Source organism: Sphaerodactylus townsendi, linkage group LG07 (genome assembly GCF_021028975.2).
Source record: "Sphaerodactylus townsendi isolate TG3544 linkage group LG07, MPM_Stown_v2.3, whole genome shotgun sequence".
In the NCBI taxonomy this organism is placed as follows: domain Eukaryota; kingdom Metazoa; phylum Chordata; class Lepidosauria; order Squamata; family Sphaerodactylidae; genus Sphaerodactylus; species Sphaerodactylus townsendi.
Window position 1 is genome coordinate 65,652,414 of NC_059431.1, and position 27,373 is coordinate 65,679,786.

Below are 27,373 nucleotides of genomic sequence, written 5' to 3' on the forward strand. Positions count from 1 at the left end.
TAGAAAATAATGTAGAAAATAATTTGGGATTAATAGCCACATCTCTTTATGAGCAAATGTTACACAAAAATGAATATGTGGCAGCAGCAGCCACCAGGATCAGATGAGGAGGGGAAGTTGAAGCTAGCTCTGGCTTGCCCCTTCTGATCACCTATTTCTCCTCTCTAGATGCAGCTTGGGCTATTAAGATTAAGGCAGCAACACTAAGCAGGTCTACTCAAAGGCATACTCCGGTGGATTCCATGAGGCTAATTCCCATGAATGTGTTCTTAGGCTTCAACTGTAATCAGCAAAGTTGCATACAGGCTGTGTGATTATTTTAACCCTTCACAGCTGGCCAAAAACATTTTATTACCAAAGTCTGAATATACCAGATTTCTTTTAAAAACTATTATTTCACTTGCAGAAAAAACTGTGAAGCATAGCAGGAAACATACTAAAGGAAGTCCGTAAAATCAAGCTGGCTTGTTATGATGATTTTTATTGTGAAAGACCCTACATCCATATGTTATCTGTATTACAGAAAAAACTGAGGAAGGGAAGAAGCAATAAGTCCTTTCTGCCTTTTCCCACTGGGAAAAGACTGGGGGGTGGGGGTGGGGTGACGGGCCAATACCTGACACAAACATTACCTGCTGTTTAGTCCATGGATTCCCAATTCTGAAAAAATCTCCTTCATAACTTAAAAAAAAAGATTTCAATTATTTCAGAAACAGGGCTGATTAAAAATAAATTAATAAGTTCCCATGGAAGCCATAAGAAAAAACAAACAAAGAATCTGTTTTGTCCAAGGTGATGTGACTGCACATATAATCAGTATATACTGTTTCAATAAATTAGTAGTCACTAGAAAAACACACAAGAGAATTGCTTGGCAGTTTCTGCAAGTGATGAATGAGACATGTGAAACCATTATTGCTTTTGTTGCTCCAACAGATTAAACATTCAATCCAGTACCATGTTTACACGTACATACTTTGATGGGGGGTGGGGGCTTGTTTAAAACTGTATGATCAGGTTGTGCTGAAGACTTTTATCTGCACATTGTTTATTATGGCTGTGGACCAAGAATTTAAACTGTTTGATGGGTACCTAGTGTATCTTCTGTTATTGTTCCAGACTACAAGAAAGTGTGTTGCAGAAAGAAGAGAAGGGGAAAAAATGGATTTATACCTTGCTCTTCTCAACCATAAGAAGTCTCAAAGCAGCTTACAAACTCCTTCTCTCTCCCTTGCAACAACAGACGCCTTGTGGGGTAGGTGGGGCTGAGACAATTCTGAGAAAACTATTGACTAGTCCAAGGTCACCCAGCAGGCTTCATGTGTAGGAGTGGGGAAACAAACCTGATTTACCACACTACAACCTGCCGCTCATGTGGAGTAGGAAATCAAACCCAGTTCTCCAGATTAGAGCCCACTACTCTTAACCACTACACCACACTGGCTATGACCCTAGTTGTCGGCTCCAGTCATCTTTGGAAGTCCTGCTTTGGCTGCCACTTCCTTCTGAGGCTACACAGAAGGCCATCCAAGAAAGTTGTAGCACCAGAACTTTGGAACTTACTCCCAGTTAGATCTGCCTGTCTCCCTCTAACATTGAAAGAATCTTCCATTGTCTTTTTGTTTCCTTTGGCAAACCTCCAATAACTGTTACTGGATGTCTTCCATGGTTCTGATGTTGTGTGCTTTTATATGCTTTTATTGAATTATTCTATATATTATCGAGACAATCTCCTGGTCAGTTGGCATCAACGACAATCTTTCCATTAGTAAGCAAGAACGTGATCCGTGGTATAGGCACATTTTTGGATGATCTTTATCAGCGCACTGGTAAATGTGGGATCTGCAAGGGGCCTTTTCCAGCCCTTTACATATACTGGCAACATTTACCAGTGTACTGATGAAAATAATTCAAAAATGTGCCTATACCACGGATCATGTTCTTGCTTACTAATGGAAGATTGTCTTTGTTGCCAACTGACCAGGAGATTGTCTCAGTCAGCTAAAATGGCAAATGGTACATTTTCCAGGAGAATCCACCTGACAGGTCTGCGGATTATGTTCTCCTGCCAAGAAGACTTTGTGTCTTATTCATGATGTGGGTATTTTGGCTATAGCACTTGAAAAGTGTGATACCCTGGTTTATTTATGTTCTGAGGTTGAATTTGGGAGAACTTTTCCCCTTGAGCACTGTTTACTTATATTTTATTGTATGCACTCAGCACTTTCTTGCACTTTATTATATTACATCACTTACACTTGTATATTGCTTGTGTTTGCTAGTTGAAGTGGCGTGGGTACAGTTACTTTTCTTATGTTCTGACAACTGAAGTTTGGACAAGTTCAGTTGTCCAAAGGTTGACATTTGCAAGTTCAGCAGTGTGGTAAAGGTACAGGAAAAAGCTCATACTTTATTAACAATGTTGTGTCTGGGGAACCCCCACAGGAGGCATATTAATGCATCACAAAGTTGTGAAGAAGTAGGGGAGAAATCTTTATGAAAGCATTAATCCCAGGATAGATAGCTCATGTGGAAATGGACAATGATGCTAGAAATCAGGTTTGCACATCCCTCACAGTGTGGAGATTGAAGTCTTTCAAGATGAGAACAACTTGTGGTTTGCTGTAAAGTACAAATCATGTGAAATATTCAACTGTAGTTTATTCCACTGTGAGCAAAGCGTGATTAAGGTTATGGTTTAGAATCCAGTTTGTAGAGAAGAAAATAAAGCACAGTTTGTCATTTCACTTATTTGGACAACACACCAAACAACAATTTGTTCATTCCATGATGTGTTTGAACTACTTGTCTTGTGTGAGGAGAGTGGGAAGATATCTGAGCATGAAGATTTCTTGTGTTATTCTTGTTACATGTATGTTGAGATTTGTTTGTGGTATCTGCTGTATCAGGTTGGCAGGATGAAGGCACAATCATGGTGAAATTCGAAGGCTAGCAGTGAAGCAATGTTTCAGAAAATCATCATACTTTTTGAAGCATGTACCCTATGAATGTTTTAAAACAAGGCAAAAATCAACATCAGGTAAGTAGTGCAAATAAATAAGAAGGCAGATAAAAGCCAGTTCAGGTTATAACAGTCTACATTACTAGCAATAATTTGGGCTAAGCTACTATTGTTGCCTACATAAATTAGTAACATTATTCTTGAAAGTGTGGTTATTTAACATTATACTGTGCATAAATTTAGTATTGGTGAAATCAGTTTCAAGAGGCTGGATGTATTCTACTACTGAAAGTAGCACAATGTACTCAGAAACAAAATAGGTTGATTGTCCACATCTGAATAGGTTGATTGTCCACATCTGAAAACTGAAGTTATCAAGGTGATCTGCTAGATTCTTTCCAGCTGTGGTTTTTAACTGCAAAATGGATGGTATCTCCATTCAAACTAGTAAGGCCACAATTCCTTTCCATTATCCAGTCACACTCAAGGGGCCTTTCCCCACTTACCTTAAGCCCCACGCTACTTGAGGAGAGTAGCGCAGGGTCCCCCGACACTCCCCACGGCAGGGGCGGCGACAGCGCAGCCGCCCCAACGCTGCCACTGTCGCGCCCCCTCAGCGCGCGGCATCCCAGGTGCTCTTCTTAATGGCACCTTTTGATGATCCCGCGCAGAGCGCGGGGTCATGGGGACGCCCGGGCGCACGCCTGGGATGCCGCGATCTGCTCTCAGGGAGGATCGAAGAGAGTGGGGAAAGACCCATTGCTAGATCCATATTCACACAGAGCTCAACAATTGGTTAACGTTAAACTCTTTTCTGAAAAGAAATCAGTTGAAGCCGCTCAGTTCCTTTTAAGGCCTGTTATCATCATTAACTAGACCATAAGGTGCCAAATTCAAAAGAAAATAATGCCCAACAATGTAATGATTAATTTTTTTAAAAAATCTGGTAATTCTAAAAGAAGCATCTCCCAGCAGTGCCTTTGTGGTATCTAGTGCAGGACTCTGTGTGCAGGGTGTGGGAAGAAATATCAATGTATAACATAAGTTGGCTTCATGATAATAGCATGTACCACCCCTGAATAAATGCTGAAGCAACTCACTAGGTCGTCTGTCTGAAGGATTTATCAGTTTCATTCCTATTAGATCATTGAATTCTTCATCTTCATTTATTCCTCCAAAGATATAGAGCTGTGAACAACATGAAAATGCTTAATGGGCATTAGAGAGCAACATTAACATGACTCACACTTGAAAAACTTTTGCCTTCTAAGAAATGCAAGGCCAGATTGATTGCCTTCTAAGAAATTGATTGCCTTCTAAGAAATGCAAGGCCAGATTGACTAGTGAGGCACCTTGCATTGTGGGGAACCAGAATTTGGGGAGGAAAAAATGAGGAAGTTGATGCTGGAGAAGGAGTGATGGTTGAAGAGCAGAAAGCTGAAAGCAGTCTCATGGGAAATCTTTGCGGGGTCATGGTGAAAACAGTTATAAAATCTATCATCCAACAGATCTTTCACTATTATTCCATCTGTGGTCTACAGTAGAACACCACTGAGGTTAGACACATCTCTGCCACAATATACAATGATGGGCACCACAAGTAATAGGAACAGCTGGTGCTTAGAACTGTAATGGTACTGTTGCTTTGACTGAGTTTACTGTGCAATCCTAAACAGAGTTGTACTTTAAGTCCACTGATTAAACCTAAGCCTACTGAACTATCAAATACTTTCCCTATCCTCATTCTCATAATACTTCCTGACAGCTTATCCTTCCTTTTTATTATACACTAATATTCAATAACATGTAATTAATGCTACCATGTTTCCCTGAAAATAAGACAGGGTCTTGTATTCATTTTTGCAACAAAAGATGCATTAGGGCTTATTTTCGGGGTAGGACTTATATTTGGGAAAATATGTTACACAGGGCTTATATTCGGGGAAATACGGTATATAAGTCATTCATTGCCTTCTGAGGGTGAAAACCACCTGGGTGGATCCTTTTCCAATAACCACACCAAACTCTTTGCTGGGATAAACATTTTGGCCATAGCCATTTTATTAACCAAACAAAACAGAAGCGTGAGGAGTAGCATGGGTCTTGATCTGGCCTATCTGCTTCCTAGCGAAGCTCCCACGGGCAGATGCCCAGCGTTGGGCTTTGCTCAGCTACAGGCTCTGCCGGGTGGACGTTCCTGGCCAGAGGTGTTCCCTGTTTGTCGGTTCGGCAGGACGGTTGCCTCTTGCTGCCGTCGGCACTTCCAGATCAATACCCATGCGCCACCGCCAAAGGGCTATGACAAGAAACAAGCATCACCATAATAAAGCAAGGTAGCAGTGGGTGGGCAACTCGTCGGCTGGCCGCAGCACATGGCCAGCACAAAGGAGGGCTGTCCCCTTTAAAGGTTCTTTCAGCCCTCCCTTATGTGTGACGTCAGCCCTGGCCCAACATGGCCCGGGCTTCGCCTCCGCCCTCAGTTGGGTGGAGGGAGTCACCTTGGATCCACCCCCCACCCCCTAGAGGCAACCGCAGCTGGTGGGTGATTCACAGCTGTCTTTAAGACAGGCCCTCAGCAGCCTGTTGCTTCCACAAGCTGCATCCTGGTTGGCAGGGAGCACAGTCTGCGATTGTGATCTGCAACTGCCAGTAGGGCTTATTTTTGGAGGAGGGCTTATATTTTAAGAATCCTCCAAAAATTCTGAAAAATCACAATAGGGCTTATTTTCAGAGAAACACGGTATTTAAACAAAACTGAATAAAGCAGAGGAACCCAGCAAGTCTCAGAGAGTATACATAAAAAGTAGAACATTCTAGTCAGCTGAACCTCAACTAGAGGGACAGCTGGCAAAGTCTCTTGAAAAATATCCCTTTGTCCAACTTAGGATGTTCAGATATTCTGAGTACTTATTTCCCAGTATATCTTCTCTGGAGAGGCTTGTCATTAGAAGCCAAGCTGCTGGAAGTATCCTCTGGCCTCAGATCCTGGCTACAGGCTATCCAACATTATAACATGAGCTGCAACTTGCCAAGTTGTCATTTGCCCACAACATAGTATCTCTCTTCCAAGAGAGGAAGAGACTTATCCCATTACAACGTAGCCAGATCAGTAGATCTGAATCAACTTTGGGGGGAACTGCATTTGTATATCATGCTCTAGGTCGCTTCAGTTTGATTTCAGCGATATTAAGTTCTTCTAAACCACTGGTTCTCAACCTTCCTAATGCCGTGACCCTTTAATAATAACCCCCCAACCCTAACATTTATCCATTTTACAGACGGAGAACACTGATGCAGAGAGTCTTAGGCGACCCCTGTGAAAGGGTCGTTCGACACCCAAAGGGGTCCTGACCCACAGGTTGAGAACCACTGTAATCTAAACCTTGGTGTAGAAAGAATGCAAAAAGACCAGTTTATTCCTCCCCTTAAGGCTTACTTTGAGCTACATTCTGAAGAAAGAAGGCTGATGAAACTATTCAGTGCATATGAATTTTTTTCTTGTATTTGAAATGTGTTTCTTGAGGTCTAGACCTTGATCCTTTATGCCCAAATGACATTATGTGCACACATGTAAAAATAGCCTAATGTTGCTTTTAATAGAAGAAAAGTCTCTTCCAGGGTGTAAACAGACAAATGCAGTGGTGGGATTCAAACAATTTAACAACCTGTTCGGGTGGTGGGATTCAAATAATTTAACAACTGATTTTTTACAAGCACCATTTTAACAACTGGTTCTGCCAAAGTGGTGCGAACCTGCTGAATCCCACCACTGGACAAATGGCACTAAATGGAGACAGGGGAAACCACTCGCAGGTGCCATTTTGAACATGAAAACCTATAGAAAAGAAAAAGCTAAGTATCCCATCTTCCACTGTACAATCTCCACTCTGTTACTCCTACTAAAATGATTTTTCATGTATTAAAAGGGCTATCAAGCTATTATGACTTGTGTTTGTCCACAATGTATAAATTTAATCCTCAGAAACTTCTATCTCTCAGTCATTTCAATAGGTTAAGGAAACCATACATAGACTTCAAACTTCCAGGTGGCACCTGTACTCAGAATTCTTTTTGAAGAGCTGTAAAATTTCCAAGTAAACCGTGAGGCACACTAAAACCCAAAGAATGGCAAATCTTTGGCTTCAGAATTATTATCACTTACATGGCTATGCAGAATAAATGCTACATGGTTATATCTGCTAGCAGGAGGGATCCCTACATAAAGTGGTGTTTTCCATTTCATCCGTGCTGTAGAACACAAAAGAAAAAAGTCACTTATAATAATCTGAAAGATAAGTTTCCATGGTAGATTATGTTGTAGGTGTTCACAAGTACTATAAATATCTCATAAGAAACCTTTGAAAGTCAGACGGTATAATTGCAGGACATGATAGGAAGAGAACAGTAATTTTGAATGCTGCTCGGAAAGTATAAAAAAAATCCTCTCTTAAAAATCCTCTACTAAAAAGAAAAAGTGCTTTCAGAGGAAACATTGTCTATTTTGCATCTGCTTATCAGAACTAAATATGTAATGGCAGCATTGAAATAGAAGAGATTATGTGAAACTATCAAGCAAAGGGGGAAAAGTTTCCAAGAATACAAGATGAAATAAAAGTTGATTTATTATGCCAAAGGAGGAGTTCTCCTTGTCCTTTGCATGGTGAACTCTCAATACCTTTACCCTCCTCTGTCCACACCACAAAAAGGCTTAGTAACCATTATTGGTGGTATGCCAGAAGAAACACAAAAATCTTCAGCTGCTTGGGAAAGCACTGACAGATGGATGCAGACAAATCTTCTTGGGAATGAAGTTCCAAACTTCTAATGACACAACTGAGAAAGCCCTTGGCTTGCCCTTGGCTTGAGAAAAGCCCTTGGCTTGCCACCTATCTAGCTTCATATGGAGGGGCAACCAAAGCAAGGTCTCCAAAGATGACGTAAGTGTGTGGGTTCATACAGGACAGCACAGTCCTTAGGTCTTTCTCTGACCATTCTAATTACTATACCACAGTAGCTTAAGTATGGTGTTGTTGCCAGACCGACCTATGGTAGGTTGGGGAAACCCATGTCTCTACCCATCTCTGCCAATCCTTGGGGTGCCTAGCAATGCAGTGCCAAAATGGGAAGCCCATTCTCTGTGTTGGCTTGGTGTACCCACAAAGACATACACTAAGTAAAAACTTTGTCCGGACTTGCCCTCTCCAAATCTACCTGGCATAATATCTCTGTAACGATTTTAAAGTTGGGTTGAAATGATTTGTTTGTCTTTAAACTGAGTGCTGAGTAGGAGAGAGAGAGGGAATGGCCATAAAAAGGCAGGTGGGCTGTTATTGGGTTATATGGGGAGTCCCTGGGAGAAAAAAAGGAAGAAAGATTATAAAAGGGGGTGGAGACAGTGAGAGAGCGTTCTGTGCAAGGACGTAGGTAAGGGGGCTCACGGGTTCAACCCCCCCATTAAATGTTTGAACCAAACTGTCTCTGCCCCCCTGTGGGCGGGGCTCTCCCCTGCTGCCCCCCCCCCCTGTGCACTCCAATACATGCCAGCTGGGTGACCTTGGGCTGGTCACAGTTCTTCTGAGCTCTCTCAGCCACATCTATCTCATAGGGTGTTTGTTGTGAGGAAGAAAGGGAAAGGAGTTAGTAAGCCCCTTTGAGTCTCCCTACAGGAGAGAAAGGGGGAATATAAATCCAACTCTTCTTCTTTCACCGCCTCCAACCAATGGCGCCAAATAGTCAGCACTTTCTTAATAGCCCCAGTCTCTTTGTCTCCTACAGTCCAATTTACTTCCAAACCTGTAATGTTCTTGGATAAGTAGACACAGGGAAGCAATTTGCCATCATCCACTCTTTGAAGGAGGGCAGCCCCCATTGCCTGATCTGAAGCATCAACATATACAGCAAATGGTGTAGTGGGGACACCATGACGCAAGATGAAATGAAAGCCTCTTTCAACTTAGTAAAAGCGTCTTGGTAGGCAGGGGTCCAATCCAGAGGAGCACCTGGACATGTGGCTCCAGGCCCCTTATCTTTAGTTCTTAAGCGGTTGGTGAGGGGCAGGGTAAGTTCTGCAAACTTGGGGATAAATTCCCAGTAGAAATTAGCAAATCCCAACAACTATTGTAGTTGTTTGCGGGTTCGGGGGGCTTGCCAACCCAACACATCCTTCACCCTTGATGGGTCAATTTCAATCCCACCCCCCGACACTCAATAACCCAAAAAGTCCAGTTTATCTTTGTGGAATTTGGAAAGTTTGACATAGAGTTCATTCTTTAACAGTCTCTTTAGGACTTCCCGCATTAATTTGAAGTGCTCCTCCATTGATTGAGAGTAGATCAGTACATCATCCAAATAATCTACCACACCCTTGAATAGGAGATCTTCAAACACATCATTGATCAAGTTCATAAATACTCCAGGGGCCCCTCTCAAACTGAAGGGCATGACTTTGTACTCAAATTGACCATAGCGAGTATTAAAAGCTGTCATCCACTCCAACCCTTTGGCTATTTGTACTCTATAGTAAGCTTCCCGCAAGTCCAGTTTGGTAAAAACTTGTCCTTGCCCCAAACTGGCCAGTAAATCCTTGATTTATTACACATTTATTTATTACACATAGAGACTGTATTCAAGCCTCTATAGTCTGTGCATAGTTGCAAAGTCCCGTCCTTCTTCCTGAAGAGGACTGGGGCAGCCAATTTACTCGTGGCTGGTCTAATGAATTTGGGCACCAAATTCTTGTCAAGAAACTATTGGAGGACTACCACCTTGGTTGGACTCATGGGATAAAGACGTCCCTTTGGCATTTTAGCCACGGGAATCAATTTGATTTTACAGTACTTTTTTGGTGCAGCAGTAGCCTATTACATCCCCCCTCTTCAAAAATCATTTAAAAGTCCTGCGGGGGGTGGGGTTGCTGGCTCATCTCGTGCCTTGCCTGCCATTGCTTTCTTGGGCAGCCTCAATGAAGAGCCATGGCCATCTTTGTTCATCACATCAGGTTGTGAGATGGTATGGGATCTGCAATGTAGGTCATCTAACCACTTGGCAGGACCACTTTATATCTAGATCATGGTCCACCAATCAAGACATTCCTAATACTACTGGGTATTTGGCCATATTGATTATAATGAAGCTGCACTTTTCCCAATGCGCACCGCAGTATACCAAAACTTTCTCAGTCTTTTGTGTGGCAGGATGGCCTCTCATGAGTTTACCATCCATTTGTTCAAATTGGATGGGTCTTGTGAGAGGGATTTGTTTCAGACCCAATCCATCGGCTATGTAGGGTTGCATCAAACACTTTGAGCACCCAGAGTCTATAAGAGCATGAACCAAAATACGCACCCTAGCTGCTTGATTCATGAGGGTCAAGGGAAGTACTAGGGGTCTCGTTTCACCACTCACACAATTTTTTGTGCCCTATGGAGGGACCTGGCCACGGGTGCCGTCTAGGCCAGGTCACTGTCATTTCCCGCTGACCCTTCACTAGAGTCGCTGTCAGCCAACTCCTCAGAAGTAGAATTGTTGCTAACCACTTCCAGGTTCAGCCCTGCGGCCCTCGATGTCTTTTTGTGACCTGCCCTTATGTCTTTTTGGGACCCAGCTTTCCTGCCACCTCCTTGCCTAAAGCTTCCTGAGGAGGGCTTTGTGCCATGCTTCTCAGAGCAGTTGGCAACTAGATGTCCTACCTCCCCACAGTGTAGGCACAATTCCAGACATCTGTGCTGGGTGTACCGTGTTTCTTCTTGCTCTGATCATGGCTGGCTGCTGGGGGATTCCCTGGCTGGGGTTCTGGGAGTTGGGGGAGACCATCATTTAGGGTTTGATTTTCTCTTGAATCATTGTACAGTATTCAGTCAGGACTTAGCCTCCCCAGCCAGAACAATCCAGCCCATCAGGCTCCATGGTTTGCTAGTCACCAATGTCCATTGTGACACTTTGGGATTCAATCCCTCTTTAAATGAGTGGACCAGGACATGTTCTGGCCAGTTTGTTATTTTGCTATCCAGTTGTTGGAACTCGGCAGCATATTCTGCCACCAGTCAGTTGCCTTGCTTTACACATTGTTTTTGGTGTTTAGCCTTTTTCTGATTAATGGGTCCTCAAATCAGTGCTGCAATGCCATCATGAATCAATGGAATTATCTCAGTTCAGGGGCATGGCTATGGAACAAGCCTACATAACAGGCTGTAGCTTCTCCTTCCAGCAGGGCACCTACATCATGGATCTGGTCTGCTTCATTCTTGTACTCCTTGGCATGGTGTTGCATGTAGGTTTCCATTTGTATGAGAAAGTAAGACAGTATCTCTGGGTTGCCATCAAACTTTTAGTTTATGCCATCGGGAGGCCCCCGGTCCTGGTATCCGTACTGGTGACCCCACTGGTTGTATAGACTGTCCCAGTACCTATTGCTGCGAGCGACCCAGGGGCCAGGTTGGTTGTAGTCAGCCGCTCCATCAGGACGTACCCCATCCCAGTACCTGCACCTCCAGCCGATATCCCTCCTGAAGGTTGCAGTACTCCCTCACCTCCCACTGGAGGTTGGTTGGCCCCGTCTTGATGAGGTCAGACCATAAGCAGTGCCATTTTGCTTCTTGAGAAGGTAGATCTTGTGTTGCATTGCATCCTTCTCTTGTCTCCAGGCATCTGCCCCACGCTTCAGGGCTTGTTCCTGGTAAAGGCCCTGAGTTATCTAATCATTGGAGTAGTATTCCTCATGATCCACTGCATGTCAAAATCAGGTAGAGTTCCGTCTCTCATTCCTGGTCTTGTAGGGCACTTTCTTCCTCACCCTGGGGTGGGAAGTTGGGTGCGTAGCAATCCGGAACAGGGAACAGGAGATCCCCTGGAACACAATGTGTTCAAGGGGTGTATCCAGAATGAGGTCCTTGCCCCCTCTGACTGTAGGGGCTTAGTTATCATGCCCTCCCCATCTCCATAATTGTCGGGATCCAAGGGCTCATCACCAGCCCTGCTCCCCGTTTGGGTGCAAGGGGTCTGATCCTGATTCCCAGCCCCATTGGTCCTGCCTGTAGCTCCACTGCTTGAGTCCATGGAAGTCAGAGTGGGTTGATGATAGAACTAGCTAAATGTCAAACCCTGGACCTATGATCCTAATCAGACTCTGTAACTTGATGGTTAAGAAGCCTTTCTTGGTAGATACATGGGTAAGAGGAAAAAAGCTGATTCTGCCAGAACCTTCAAACAACCCCAGTATATCAAACCCTATTCCTCCCGCCCCCTCCTTAGCCCATAATACTATCCCAGACTACAGAAGGCGTGAAGAGCAGGAATGTAAGATGAACACAAGGTCAAAAGAATGAGACAAACTTTTTGGCTGTGAGAGCCTCTTCCCAGGAAAACTCAGTGGAGCTCCCCTCCCCCTGATGCCTCCCTGCTGGTTGCCAGGCTCCAGCCTGACAGTTGGCAACCCTAGACTGGGCCACATTTTGGGCAAGTTACCTCTATTTCCCACCTTTAAATAAATCTGAAGCTGTCCCCCAGATCCTGCACTCCTTCTCCTACTTCCTCAGCCATCTCAAATTCATTTATTTGGATTCACAAACTGCCCTCTTATGAACATATATCTCGCCCTCCCAGTTCCCAAAACATCACCCATCTTGCCTTATAACTGGTTACAGAATCCTTCCTCCATATGATTTTGGCTGCCCAAGGAATAGAATTGTGTCATCATCTGTTTGAGTGGCCATATGAGACATGACCCGCAGTGCTTCCCCATTTTTGGATTTACTTGGTGCCCAACCATCGAGACCTTATGGCCCAAATGCTAACTACTGGCTACAGGATGGAGTGACCCCTTCCCAGCTCCAGGTGAGAGTGGAAATAAGAAGTAAGTCAACTATAGGAATAACTGTCTATTCCCCCACACCATTAAGATGGGAGAAAAGAAAAGTTATAAGAAGTTATATTGATGAGCCCAGGGGAAAAAAACTTGTGATTATTGTTTCCTGCAAGACCTTTTCTGAGAAAGAGAAAACACATATTTATTTTCTGTATAAAATTCTGACCCACCTTGCCTGCAACAAGAGGGACATTTCTCTAGAAGAAAACTACTCTCCCATGCCAACTGAGAACTTGCCTCAAAGCCAAATATCTATGCAAATCCACCAAATTAACCACAAAACCATTAAGTTCTCATGAGCAAAAGAGAATGGTATGTTAACTATTTATACATTTGCTGCCATGTTTGTTTAAAGACTCCATGGAGCAAAAAAAAAATCACTCCAATTTTTGCCTGTATACTGAAAAATCAGGAATACATGTTAAACAGTTGTGAAGGGCTTCCTGACATAAGAAATAAAAGTAATAAAATTCCCCAAGATAAAAACAGACTCTAACAAAACTGGAATACTGAATCTTTCCAATTTACAAAATGTTATTTAAAAATGTAATTATTTTGCACATATTTTGTGTATATATTGCCTTTCTTCCATCATAACATTCAAATATCTGTTCATGACAGCATATTCATTGTGTTCATCTTCATTTTCATACTCACCTAAACTTAATTTCATAATATCATTGTTTGGTATTTTATTACCATCTTTGGTCTCAGAAATTCCTCCAAACAAATAAATGTCCTGAAAGAAGAACAAAAATAGCAACAGTAATGAATTTAACACTCAAAATTTTGTCAGTTGTTTTACTCTTCCTCAGATAAAGTATTAGAATTGTTCTTAAATCAATTAAATGAATCCTTATGAAGAGACTATTAACATAGCAGACTTACATAACATTAAATTGTTTCATTCCAGATTGCTGTAAAGGTTTGCCATTAAAAGTTGGTCTGAGCAGGCACTGACTACTGATCCATTTTGATTCAGGAAAAGTAGTTGTCTTCTAATCTGTGCTCCTTTTCAAGTATAAAAGACAGGTTGTTCTAAATGCCTTTCATCCTACAAATATGTACCTCTGGGGATATTTTAATAGCTGATATCTGGAAGTCTGCTATAGTCCTTTGTCTGGCCCTAGACTCCTTACCTAAAACACAGGGAACCTATGTGGACTATTACTGCTGGTTACCTTGGAAATGTCTAATGTCTGCTAATTAACACTCTGCTAAAACTCTCTGAATTGGAATACAGCCAAGGTTGCTACTTATCCAAATGATAGGCAAGGCACAGAAAACCAGTTGGGAGACTTCCACATATTTAGCTCCCTTGAACATGTCAAAATAACATCTGCCCAAGTTTACCAAGGAAATTCTTCAAAGAAACAAATATTAGGGAGGAATGATGGAAGAGGAGATTGCAGAAAAAGAAGACCCACTGAATACTTTACCATCCCCTGGATTTGAGGCTAACTGGACCAGGGATAATGGACCACTTTTCCTATTATAGTCTCCCCATAGTTCTTGAACTGTCAAAGGAAGATGCTTGAACCAAGCTAAGGGTGCAACTATTTTCCTCAATGCAGTATTCAGAGGGAAAAATTCCACTCAGAGTAGCCCATTTTCTCCAACACAGCACTACTGTCCCTTTTTGAATCTCTTTTAATAAGAAGGGTATGTAGATACCAAATCCACTCTTCTACAGCATTTCCTCTGCTATTGGAGAATGTCACAGAGGCAATTATGTGGAAGATTTGCAAAATGCATTGCTATGCACCTCTCCTGTTTCCATGGTGAAAATCATGCATAGCCTAAGGATTCCCAGTTTTTTCGAAGTTGCAGTCATCTTTTGAACTCTGACACAGGGTGGTGGGTGCAGCCTCAAAATGGCTACTGCACACAGTAGAGTCAATCACAAAATGGCCGTTTTTACACAGTCAAAATATCCTGGGGTGAGAACGGAAAATATCCCTGTGCAGCTGGAAATTCTGTATGGCTCCCAAAGGTGCACAGGGTTTGCCTTGGTGCCCCCCCTCCCCTGGGCAATATTTACCTTCACCTGGAATTTTCAAAAATCACCAGTCTGGAGGTTCTTTTTAAAAATCCCAATGTGATGCTGCTTGTGCCTGTGCTGTGAAAAAACCAATCAGGAGCTGGACCAGTTTATTTTTCCCACCCAGCCGGCTGATCTCCCCGCCTGACATGCATTTAAGCTGCCACTCAAAAACAGCAGCCAATCAGAACGTGGGATACCAGCCAAGCTCACAGGTGCTGGCAACTGCCACTCAAAAGCAACAGCCAATCAGAACAATCACTTGGTCAATTTTCCTCAGTTCAAGCTTTATTCTAAATCAGTTAGCAGACCTATTCACTAGTTTTCTCTCTCTGACAGCAAAATCTTATTTTAAACCATTAAAAACATGGATCAGTTTCTTCCATTCCCACAGCACAATCACAAAAGACCAGCCAGCTGATCTCCCTGCCTGACGTCCATTCAAGCTGCCACTCAAAAGCAACAGCCAATCAGAATGTGGGACACTGGACATGCTCAAAAATGCTTCCAAAGCAAATACAGAAATTCCGGTTGTGCAGAGTAGACTGGAATGTTATTAACTCTGCTCCTGGGCAGAAGCGAGGAACTGTGTGTACAGCCCAGGTATATATGATCCTAGCTCAACCCCGGTGTAATTGAGCTGTGCAAAAATGGTCAATGTCAATGTATGAAGTTATGCACAACTTTAACAGTAACTCTTAACATTTAAGGTTGAAGCTCTGCTTCAGGATGCCTTTTTCAATGAATATGTAATAAATATTTTCTTGTACATACCAGCTTACCTTCACTCACAAAGTAAAGGTCCTTGTGGTGTGGTGATAGCAGCTGTTGAAGTAATGCTTTTAATATCTGCGCAGCCAACCAAATACCTAGTGCTATATCAGAAGCCCTGCTGGGAAAAAACCTCACCTGACTCCACCCACTTTCCATAACAGCAGGCACCATGACACCCGGGGGCACTACACAGGGCACCCCAGCATAACTTATCTGCCTTCCCCAGTATTTTCTTTATTATTCTGTTGGGGTAGGAATCATTAGAGAACACTTAAGATAGGCCAAGGTTGTCTAACAATTGATTTATTTATTATCATTCTTATTCATATAACATAATCAACGTATATGGAACTTTTCACAGTAATATGTGCAAAAAAAGTAATGTCGCTGCCCCAAGAGGCCTACTTACCTAAGCCATGACAAGTTGGTCAAGCTTTCTGCATTTTTTCCTTACCATGTGGAACAATGTACAGAAATTGGCCCTTTCCCCCCAGGACTGGTTGTGATGGCCTCCTAATTTACAAAGTTGGGTTATTTGCAGAGCTTGTATAGAGGAAGACTCATGACTGTAATTTTAGGTGATGTCCACAATTCAAGCTATTTTTTGCCACTTACTCCTGCAGAATTTTCCCCTCCTGTTCAAATTACCTACAGTACTATACATTTCAGGGGGCCTCTTCATCCTTCCCTCTTTTCCTCCAACAGATCATATGCACCAGGGCCAGACCAAGGTCCTTTCTGGAGTAATTTTGCCTTACAGGCTGCTGTGTCTTCAGGAAGAGAGATAGTGAAAAGAAGGGAGGAAAGAAGTAGCTGGTGAGAGGAGAGGGAAAGAAATTTAGTCAAAGCAAGCAGTGGTGAGAAGGAGGGAAACCAGAGATTCCCCCAGGATTTCTTGCAGGTTCTCCAACTTCTCAGTCCAAACAGAGAAGAAGAAAAAATTAAAGCTTTCACCTTATCACAATGGGCTGTGAATGTATGATGCGACCTTCCAACAGGCTTTTCTCCTCTGACTTCACATTTTTTCCATGTTAATATTACTAGATGGGAGAAAGAAGGGATAAAAAATAGGATTTTGTTATTTTTCATTCATTTTAAATTATTTTACATTTTTAAAAACATAAGTGCTTTGTGAGCAGTACAAATGCAACTGTTTCTTTGAAATCGCAAGTTTTCCTGAGATCACACTCTTTTTCTTAGTTTCTCACCCACAGCTTTTGAACAGAGTAGAGATTCATGGAAGAGCACATAAAACCCAACCAGCAGCATTTTTAGCACTGACATTATTCAGAAAACACATTTCATAAGGATGCTTAAAATACTGAGATATGCATTATTGAAAAATGAATCTGTCTTAGAAACGTGGCACTTGTTTATAAGTAAACCATCAGAAAAGTCAGTGTCCCAACACAGCACGCAGCAAAGGCTGGCATGCTAAAGACTGTAATGAAAAATTTCACACCGTTTCACACTATGCAGAGTTAAGCTGTTTGGAAGTCTCACATATCACACTTCATGACTCTTTCCAGTGGCTGCCAGTGAACTTGTGCAAAACTGTCAACAAGTAGTTCAACAGGTTTAAAGGATATGCTTTTGAGACTTCTTTAATATGAAAACTAAGAATTCAGGGATGGTTCTTGAGGGATAAGGACTAGCAGATATGGCTCTGAAGCAGCTTCATGAAATTCAAAGTAAATCAAGTTAAATGCAAGTGTCAAATGCAGCACTCCTTCTGGGCCCCTAGTCTTTTCCTAAGCTGATCAGACAGAAAGGCTCTATCAACCCTTTAGTGGGATGTTCACTCAAACTCTAAGCAATTGTGATGTGTGAGAATCTGTTACTATATCATTACAGTTCAGTCAGTGCTATTGATCACTGTCCCAGTCAAGTATACAACAGGTAAGCAAACTAAGCAGGATAAAGAATTAATATTGAAAACCAGACTTCTAGTGCTATCTCTTCACAAACCTCTACTTGAGCTTTTTAAATTCTGAGGTTACTATAATCTGAAATTTATGATTTAGTACCAATATATTACTTGATCAATTAGAACAGGTTTAGTACCAATATCTTACTTGATCAATTAGAACTAGTCATCTTCCATATATTTATGTATGGCTATCTTGGATCTTCTGATATGATTTGCTCCAGTGGTGGGATTCAAACAGTGGCACCGCTGCACACATGCACCTCCAGTCCCTATTGGGCAGGGAGGTTGCTTTAGTAACCCCTTCTCGGCACTCAGAAAAAATTAGTAACCACTTCTAGAGAAGTGGTGAGAACTGGTTGGATCCCACCTCTGGTTTGCTCCCATAACTGTTGCATCAAGATATCTTCTTTCTGGCTTGAATTCTTCCTTTCTTCCTCTTATTCCTAGTTGGAATTGATTGATACTACTCAAGACTTGTAGATCAGATGAGTAGAAAAATAAAGGTATCTTCTAAACTTTGTATTTCAAAAAGTTAACTTTTTTTCAGTTTGCATTATAGAATTCAAAGCTAAGTTCTGTCAGTGTGGGACTTTGCATAGTTTTAATAAGTTTTTTTGAGGGGGATGTTGCTTGAAACTTGGTTCTGAGACACATACCACAATGATCTGTGGTTTTTATACCCACTTTCATCTATTTGTAAACACACATTGCTAACAAATTACTTATGCAAAGGAAAATAAGCTGTAATAATGAAATACACCTGTGTCCAGTGTAAATACATCCGTACAATATTCCCCTTCATCAGAACAACCTCCAAACATATAGATTATTTTTCCAACTGGAATAAATGCATGGCCTGACCTGAAAAATAAAATATTTCACAGAATAGTGTGTTTTATATTACATTGATATGAAAACATTGCTTGAGAAGAAATAAAGACCTGTGTGATAAAGGCTGGGAAAGACCAAGGTCACTGTGTAGGTTCTTTTATGGTGGGTAGAGCACTAACTTCTGCCTGACATCCTCGAACAGTGGAAGACTTAAGACATCATGGCAGGCCTTATATTCAAGATGGTATCCATGGGCTATTTGGTACCACTGTGTGTGTAAAGTGGCAACTTGTGGTAACTCATAGCAACTCTGTTTGGTTTTTAAGTCAAAAGATAAAGCAAAAGTGGTTTGCCATTGCTTTTTTCTGCAAAGTCTTCTTGGAGGTCTCCCAGCCAAATACCAACCCTGTTAGCTTCTGACATCTAACAAGATCGGGCTCTACTATTCCAACTAGAATATGGACACTGCTATATCTATTGTAACCTCTGGAATATTCTGTTCTGCAGACTTGCCCACATTAGGAAGTCTGGGAGCTGGACAGCCAATGGAACTAGTGGGAGAACTCCCTTCTTGAAGATCTTATCTGAATTTCAAGGTTATGTGGAGTTGGAAGTTTCTTGGCAATGTCAATAGGACATATTGGTCCACCTTCTTCACCTAACATAATTAAGAAGGGGAAATAATAAACTATGCATTAGACCACTGAGGAGTAGCAAGTAGTCCTCTGTTGGTCTCAAACGAAGCAATGAATGGACTCTGTATTGTTGATCAGAAGTGTTTATAGATAGGCATCAAAGCACCCAGCTGGACAAAGCCAGTTCTGGGGAACCTGGCTTTTGCTACCCATTTTATTCCGATGTTAAACCCCCCTCCCATTTTCCCAAAGAATTCAAGAAAGAGTTCGTTTAGAGCTGAGGCGCCCCAAGGTTGGCAATAGATATAGAGCCACTTGGCATCCTGTCCCCACAAGACAACAGAAACAATCCTGTTTCCCATGAGACCAAAGTGTCAGGGAAAGCCTATTTATCTACTTGGTGTGTTAAGCCATAAAACAAACATCAATGAAAGAATGTCCAAGGATGGCAGAGATAACATATAGCAGGCTGGTTACATATATCTTGTAGCAATTAAATTGAGCTAGGAATGCATTTCAATCAACTAGATACAATTGAGTTAGGAATGCATCCAGTGGTGGGATTCACCAGGTTCGAACCACTTCGGCAGAACCAGTTGTTAAAATGGTGCTTGTAAACAACCAGTTGTTAAATTATTTGAATCCCACCACCAGAACTGGTTGTTAAATTATTTGAATCCCACCACTGAATGCATCTCAACCCTAGGAATGCATCTCAATCAACGAGATACAACCCCCTGTCATCCTCCTAGTTAAGAGGAATCAGGACAAAAATGATGAAACTCTTTCCACAGCATAGTTTAAAGAGTCTGAAAGTCCCATCTGTTAAGAATGGAAAGAGTTTCCCATCTGAAGATGCTTTTCTCTTCCAAAGGCTTAAAAAAAGAGAGAAAATATTCTCAGTTTGCACTCTGTAGCTGACCTAGGACCACAACAATAAAGGAAACTCATTGGGGGTGGGGGGAGAAAACAGTGGCAGGGTTAAGTATGGAACCCTTGTGTAGATCTTGATGGCTGCAGTCTGCCATTTTGAAGCAGAAGAGGCAGCTAGTAGCTTGTAGGCATCAGGACATTGAATGAATTGCCCCAGTCCTTGTTAGGTAATGACTCTTCCCGCTAATTAAAGCAAGGAAGATTATGCTTCTACAGCAATGTAAACTGTGATTATTTTATGAAACAAATAACTTGATATTCTGGGGTGCTGTGTGGTTTCCGGGCTGTATGGCCATGTTCTAGCAGCATTCTCTCCTGATGTTTCGCCTGCATCTGTGGCTGGCATCTTCAGAGGATCTGATAGTAGGAAAGGAAAGCAAGTGGAGTATATATACCTGTGAGTGGAGTATATATACCTGTGAGGGCATCTGAATAGGAGTGGCCTGGCAAGTGAGTAACAATGAAGTGTAGCTTGTGAGTAACAATGGAGATAGCAAGGTCAATAGGTGAGGGCATCTGAATAGAAGTATCCTGGTCTTTGTTCCCTTTGATTGTTTATTGTCTATAGTCATCCTGTGTTTGTGTGGAGCTGATTAGTCACTGTCTTGACTCTAGTGTTTTTCAAATCTGGCAGCCAAGTTCTGTTCATTTTCATGGTTTCTTCCTTTCTGTTGAAATTGTCCATATGCTTGTGGATTTCAATGGCTTCTCTGTGTAGTCTGATGTAGTGGTTGTCAGAGTGGTCCAGAATTTCTGTGTTTTCAAATAATATTCTGTGTCTAGGTTGGTTTATCATGTGTTCTGCTATTGCTGATTTTTATGACTGAAATAGTCTGTAGTGCCTTTCGTGTTCTTTGATTCGTGTTTGAGTGCTACATTTGGTGGTTCCTATGCAGACTTGTCCACAGCTACATGGTATACGGTAGACTCCTGCAGTAGCTAGAGGATCCCTCTTATCCTTTGCTGAATGTAGCATTTGTTGAATTTTCTTAGTGGGTCTGTTGATTGTTTGCAGGTTATGCTTCTTCATTAGCTTTCCTATGCCCGTGGTGGCAAACCTATGGCACTCCAAATGTTTTTTTAAATTCGATTTGATAAACTGCCCTACCCCCGAAGGGCTCAGCTGGCCATGCTGGCAGGGGTTGATGGGAATTGTAGTCTATGAACATCTGGAGTGCCATAGGTTCGCCACCACTGTCCCACGCGGTCAGTGGTTCCCTCGATGTATTATAAGAACACTTTTCCTTTAGATGGTTCTTTATCTTTGTTCATGTTCAAGGCACATGTCGACCACCTATGTCAGTGATGGCGAACCTTTTTGAGACGGAGTGCCTAAACTGAAACCCAAAACCCACTTATTTATCACAAAATGCCAACATGGCAATTTAACCTGAATACTGAGATTTTAGTTTAGAAAAAATGGTTGGCTCCGAGGTACGTGTTACTCAGGAGTGAGCTTGGTGGTAGTCGGTGGCTTTGCTTTGAAGCAACCGTGCAATGCTTCAAATGGGTGAATCACGACCCTGGGAGGGTTTACTCAGAAGCAAGCCCCATTGCCAGCAACCAAGCTTACTCCCAGGTAAAGGATTACACTTTAACTCTTCCTCTTCTCCTCCCTCTGCTACGGTGGGTGGGCCATGTCCCCTCCCTCCCCTTGCATGCTACCCCTCCGCCTCCCTTTGGCCATGACCTCCCCATCCAGGGTCATGGCTCTTTGGCCATATTGTACAAGAGAGGTAGTACTCTGTAAATCAGCACACAGCTGAGGCAAGGAGCAGTTGTTCCTGGGTGAACTCGCCCGTCAGAATTGATTTTGCAGCACCACAAACATCTTTCACTCTTTTCTTTCTTTTCTGACCTTAAAGTGGTACCACTTATAGTTGTATGAGAAAAAGGCATGCCAGACTAAAACACTGTTCTTTGGGTAATGTCAAGCATTGCTGACTGAGTCTGAGAAGGAGAGAGAATGTACTAAGTGATGCTGCTGCTGTGACAGGCTGGTTGTGCAGGTCTTTTCTTTCACTGTACACATTTGAGGGAACACAGACTGAGAATGAGTCCCAAAGCTGAGTTTTGTGCAACAGTTGGGGGTTCTCTTCCATTCCCATTCATGTGGAACTTGATTCAGATGGGAACATGTGGTGCACTACAGCCCTCCCTCCTGTGCCAGTTTTCCAACATGAAATGATCTAGGGTTGGGGAGGTAGCCAGAGGCGGTCTAGGGAAAATGCAGCCAGGGGGGAAATCTGAGGTTTTTTTACCCCCCCCCCCCAATCCATTTTCCTTAGATACGCCTCTGGCACCTGCGTGCCTCTTCAGCGGCGCCCACAGGAGAAACAAACTCTCCTTCACACACAAAGACCCTCCAGCTTCTTCTGCGGCTGTTTCTTCAGGCAAAAGCGGGGTGTGGGCATGGAGCCATCAGCAGCCCGGACAGGGAGCACCAGGGGCCATTGTCTGGTTTGACCCTGAGAACTGATCCATGCAAATCATGAAAACAGCAAAACTTTTCCCATAGGCAAGGCAGGGGTTTTGGGGTTTAGATGAACTCCCAACAGTGCCAAAAAAAGAAAGAGTCCCAGCTGGTTCTACGATCTCCATTGGTCATTTGTAAAAGAATCAAAGAATGTCAGTTTGTTAAATTGTTAAACCACAATTTGCTCATGTGTTTCATTTTATTTGAACTATTAATCAGTAGTAAATAACTAACCTGGAACCAGGGGATGAACCAGTGGTTTTGACTGGGGTCCAGCTTAAGGACACTGAAAAATAACATATATGACACAGTAGCAACAATGAAAACAATTTAGAATTACATGACAGCTATATAAAATTGAATGTGTGTAGTAAAAATATGTACCGTATATACTCAAGTATAAGCCGACTTGAATATAAGCCGAGGCATCTAATTTTACCACAAAAACTGGGAAAACTTATTGACTTGAGTATAAGCCTAGAGTGGGAAATGCAGCAGCTACTGGTAAATTTCAAATCTACCTCACAGAGGTCGTTTCTCCACTCACCATTTGTTGTGGGTTACTGGCGGCAAATAACCCAGGGTCTGGCTGCACTCCCCACTACACCAGCGGCAACAACACAGCCACCCCGATTCTGCCGCTCTCTTACCCCCTCAGCACACGTCATTTAAGATCCTGGACGGAAGAGCACCTTTAGGAAAACCCCGTGCAGAGCACGGGGCAGTGGGGAAGTTCAGAGGGTTAATTCGGGGTTTGAGTTTCCCGCCCCTGTTAGTGATGTGTAGCCTTTTGCCCAATAAGGAAGCAGTGGGCTGTGCGCAATGTGCACAGCCTTTTTTTTAAATTTCCGGGAGAAGAGACTGTTGTGTATTTGACCCTATGTTGCAACATAGGGTTGTTTACATAGCAATGAAAGGGAGCACTCACGGAAAGCCTAGTATTTATCCATATCTTCCACTAGAGTTGCTGTGGCTTACCTAGCTAATGCAGTGTTCTGTCTGCTTGTGCCACAGTGTGAAAGCTCATGAGTTCTAGTCCTGCCAGGGATGACTAATTTTTTAAAAATCATTTACGAAGGAATTGGGGCTGATTTTTTACCAGGACAAGGTTTTTCTGTTTGGGCTGAAAGCAGCAGGATTCTGATGCACCGGTCCCACTGTTATTTAGGTTCACTCAAAACACAGCACAATGAATCCCCACAGTTTCTGTCTCCAGCGTTATCATGAAGCCACAAACGAACAATCAGGAAGTTCAGCAAATTTTCGCGCTGCAACGTGCTGGCCAATCAAAAGCCAGCACCAAAAGCAGGGAAATCACATTGGGCAGCTTTGTGATGACGTGTGCATATGGGAACGTTTCAACGCTGATTCCAGGAAGGAAAAATTAAAAAAAGAAAGCTTCAGCCTCTAAAATGGGACTCCAATCAATCGCTGCAAACAGCGAAGCGTGGGGAGTGCTGCTTCTAAAAAATCGCAGCAGAAAGGTGAGTTCCCCTAATGGACAAACTGGAGTGGGGAATATTAACCCGCGCTCAAGAACACCCGGTTCTTACAAGCCTGGTCTGCCTCCACTTTAATTCTGAAGTGGGGAAACAACCAGAGCTGTTGTGAGGATAAAATGGCAGACTGGAGAACAATGTAATCCACTTTGGGTTCCACAGGGCAAAAAGGTGGGGTACAAATGAAGCAAAATAAATGGCTACAGTACCACACTAGCTTACATCTTGCTCAATTGTACACTTTCATCTCTTTCTTAATCTGAAAACAGTTAAACTTGAATGGCATGGAAATTGAAATTTTGCAAAGCACTGACCCCGTACTGCAAAAGCTGCACTCTTATATCATCTTTTTGTAACATCTTTTTTATATCATCTTTTTGTAACATGTAAATTGCTATCAAGGAAGAACAAGAAAACATTGCCTTGCAGATTAAAGACAAAAAAAGCAGCACTTCCAATTAACTCCAAGCCACCAACTGACAGAAGAAACAGCACTGTGAGGGAACAGGGAAATCTAAGAGAGGTCTCCAGCTTGCAAAGTCAGGGTCTCTGGCTTAGCAGTTTCAGGTGACCCAGAAACAAGGCTCTAGAAAGAATCTATTAACAAGAACTTTGTGACTGAAGCAACAGAGCATCAAAACACATGGATCACCATAAAGCCTCATGATCAGCCTCGAAAACATACGAATTGTCATAAATTATACTCTACTGTGATAAGGAAACACAGCCAGAACACTGTTCCCTAATTATTAGAATTTTGTTTTGGTATACCTATGCAATAGAAAAACAACTTTTAAAATGTCTCTGTTATTTATGAATGCAAACATTCCTATCTTTATGCAACAAAAGTGAGCCCAAAGGGATTAAAAAAAAAGTTTTTTTTCAAAGTAGCCTCATTCCATGCAGGGTTTTAGCTATTGCTTCTCAGACAGATCAGTTATATAGCCTGCAAGGCACCTTTAAAAGGTCCTGCAGAACATTTCACTATGCCTATTTGCCAGTAGAAATTTGTTCTGGCACTATGGGATAGCTTTTATACGGCAGTGAGTGACTTTATTCCTTTTTACCTTCTCCCCCTCCCCAAACCTCTTACAAGGTATTCCTCTGTTTCAGTAGCTTTTTGTTTGTTTGTTCCAGGAATATTGCACTGATACCTACAATGGTTTATAAAGGGTCTGGGCTCTCCTGAAGCAAGAATGTAAGAACTTAAGAATGGTCTCACTAGATGCGAGCAAAGTTAGTCTAGTCCAGCAACTGGTCCTGAACAGTGGTCAGCCAGATACTTCTGGTGGAAAATTCACAACAAGCCATTCCTGGGGCTTCCAATCCTACTAACTTGGATTCAATTGCTGGATACTTGTTTCTAAATATAGACGTTCTGCTGTTAGCTTTGAGATAGGATGTCACTGTGAGACAGTGTGTATAGTGGTTAGAGGATGCTCAAATTCTCATTCAGCCATATAGTTGACTGATTGATCTTATTTAACGGACAGGCACCAGCAGTTCTGGAGCAATTTGGTCAAAAACAGCCCTCTGGAAAAAAACCCACTGGGAAATAATGGAGCTGAATAATATTGGAATCCCTCCCTTTTCCCTCCCTAAGATCCAAATACCAAACCAGAAGTTGTACCTTAAAACCAGGAATACCAATATTTTGCAGCTCTCTAATATCAGGATGCAACAAATAGTTTTCTGAGCTGCACATCCCTCATTTGTTTCTGATGTTCTTTAATTAATATGATGTTTGCTGTAACCATAAATACCCATGAACTGTGATTGCAATGAATCTATTGCTTTCAGAACAACTTCTTTATGTTCAAAGAAATATTTGTCATTGTTGTGCATCTAAGTTGCCCAATAAAATAAAAGTGAATTGACTAAAAATATTCTATATGAATTTTCTTAGGAGGGATTTAGTTCTGCTTACCTGTATTGAGCATGTACAGGTCATCAACAGTTTTTCCATACAGCATACCACCATGGACATAGATGTTTTCACCTACTACAGCTGACCTATGCTTGAGGGTCTGAGGTGCAATACCTGTGGTTGTTACCTTCTGCCATGTTAAAGAACCTTAAGATAAGGACCGAGAAAAAAAAATAGTTTATATTTACCATGGAAAGCAAATCCCCCCATTTCCCTTTCTAGTTTTGCATTTTCCAGTGTCACAAACCCTAGTTCAAAGGATTTTTAGCATGGCCGAGGAAACACAAAATTACAAAACCCAGGGATTGAATCCTCACACCTCAATCTTGGTAGCTACCATCAGACCCTTTTCACTACCCAAACAACTAGAAGCCAAGAGATAAGCACACAACCTTCCTGGGATTAAAGTCAAAAAGTCACCCCTGCAAGGTAGACTACCGACAGTGTGAATTTCACAAAACAATTAATCTGGTAGGGGTAACCATATAAGCCTAGATACTGGAATAAGATTGAAGTCACCTGAAGGCAAAACACCATAAGTTATAATTTAAAATAATTATTAAAGTTGTGCAATAATATTAAAAAGGTAGTGAGGTTCTAAAATAACAAAGACTAAACCACAAAGGATTAACTACACAGTAAGCAGCATTGGTTCAAAATAACAGATGTTAGGATTCCAATTGAAATCCTCCAACATTCAACAGGCTAAGATCAAAACAGTGTAAAGGAACCATGCTGAAGGCACCAAGAAAGCAGAAAACTAGGCTGAAGATCTTAAATTTTATGGCTAGGGGTCTAATTTGGCTGGAACCCAGTGCCCAATCAGGTCCATGACTGGTGATGTCAGTTAATCATGTAACTCTACTGCTAGCCAGGTGATCCAGAGTGAGATAAAATGGTTGGATTTATCTGTGGGTTAAATCTGCCCATTTCTCAAGATGACATGGCAATAAAATAATCAGTTAATGTGGCTCCACTGTTCTTGTCCTTAAAGTTCAAAGGGGTCAGGATAAAACTGCCTTGTTCAGGATGTGGATTCTTATCTTTGTTGCAAAAGGTCACAGCTTCTCTGAATCTTGAGCAACAGTACAATTATTTTTCACTCTTAAACATTTCCTTTGTAGGCCTGAAACCTGGACCAATGTTAGAAAGAACAGGAAACTGGATGTGACTCAAACATGAGTAAAATATAGCAGGTATGTTTCTCCTGTTTCAGCATGTCTCTGGCAAATTGTAGTTTTTTAAAAAGGATTTGGATATTTTCTCCTTTCACTATCATTTCTGACAATATTTAAGTCAATTCCACTGAGAATACCAGGTCCATTGCACAAATAACTCTTATTTATTTTCAACGAGAGACACAGGCATTGAAGTGTTCTTTAACTTGTAAGGTGAACCCCAAAAAGCTGATTTTAAAGGCCTCTCTTGCTTAGCTAAAACCTACAGAGTTTAGAAGTTTGAAGCATTTTTCTGTGAAGCATCTTTTTGCAGACGTCCCAAGAT

General features: G+C 42.1%; 1 protein-coding gene across 1 annotated transcript in view; it reads right to left on the minus strand.

The window, feature by feature from the left end:
* LOC125436993 (dynein alpha chain, flagellar outer arm-like) overlaps positions 1-27,373 on the minus strand; it is a 59,632-nt gene that overhangs the window by 10,954 nt on the left and 21,305 nt on the right. Inside the window, exons 7-14 of the mRNA XM_048504368.1 lie at positions 25,871-26,017; positions 22,679-22,730; positions 18,330-18,430; positions 16,594-16,679; positions 13,482-13,563; positions 7,125-7,210; positions 4,063-4,150; positions 633-681 (exon numbers count right to left, since the gene is read on the minus strand). Coding sequence (XP_048360325.1) covers positions 633-681; positions 4,063-4,150; positions 7,125-7,210; positions 13,482-13,563; positions 16,594-16,679; positions 18,330-18,430; positions 22,679-22,730; positions 25,871-26,017 — 691 coding nt within the window. The remainder of the gene's footprint in view (positions 1-632; positions 682-4,062; positions 4,151-7,124; positions 7,211-13,481; positions 13,564-16,593; positions 16,680-18,329; positions 18,431-22,678; positions 22,731-25,870; positions 26,018-27,373) is intronic.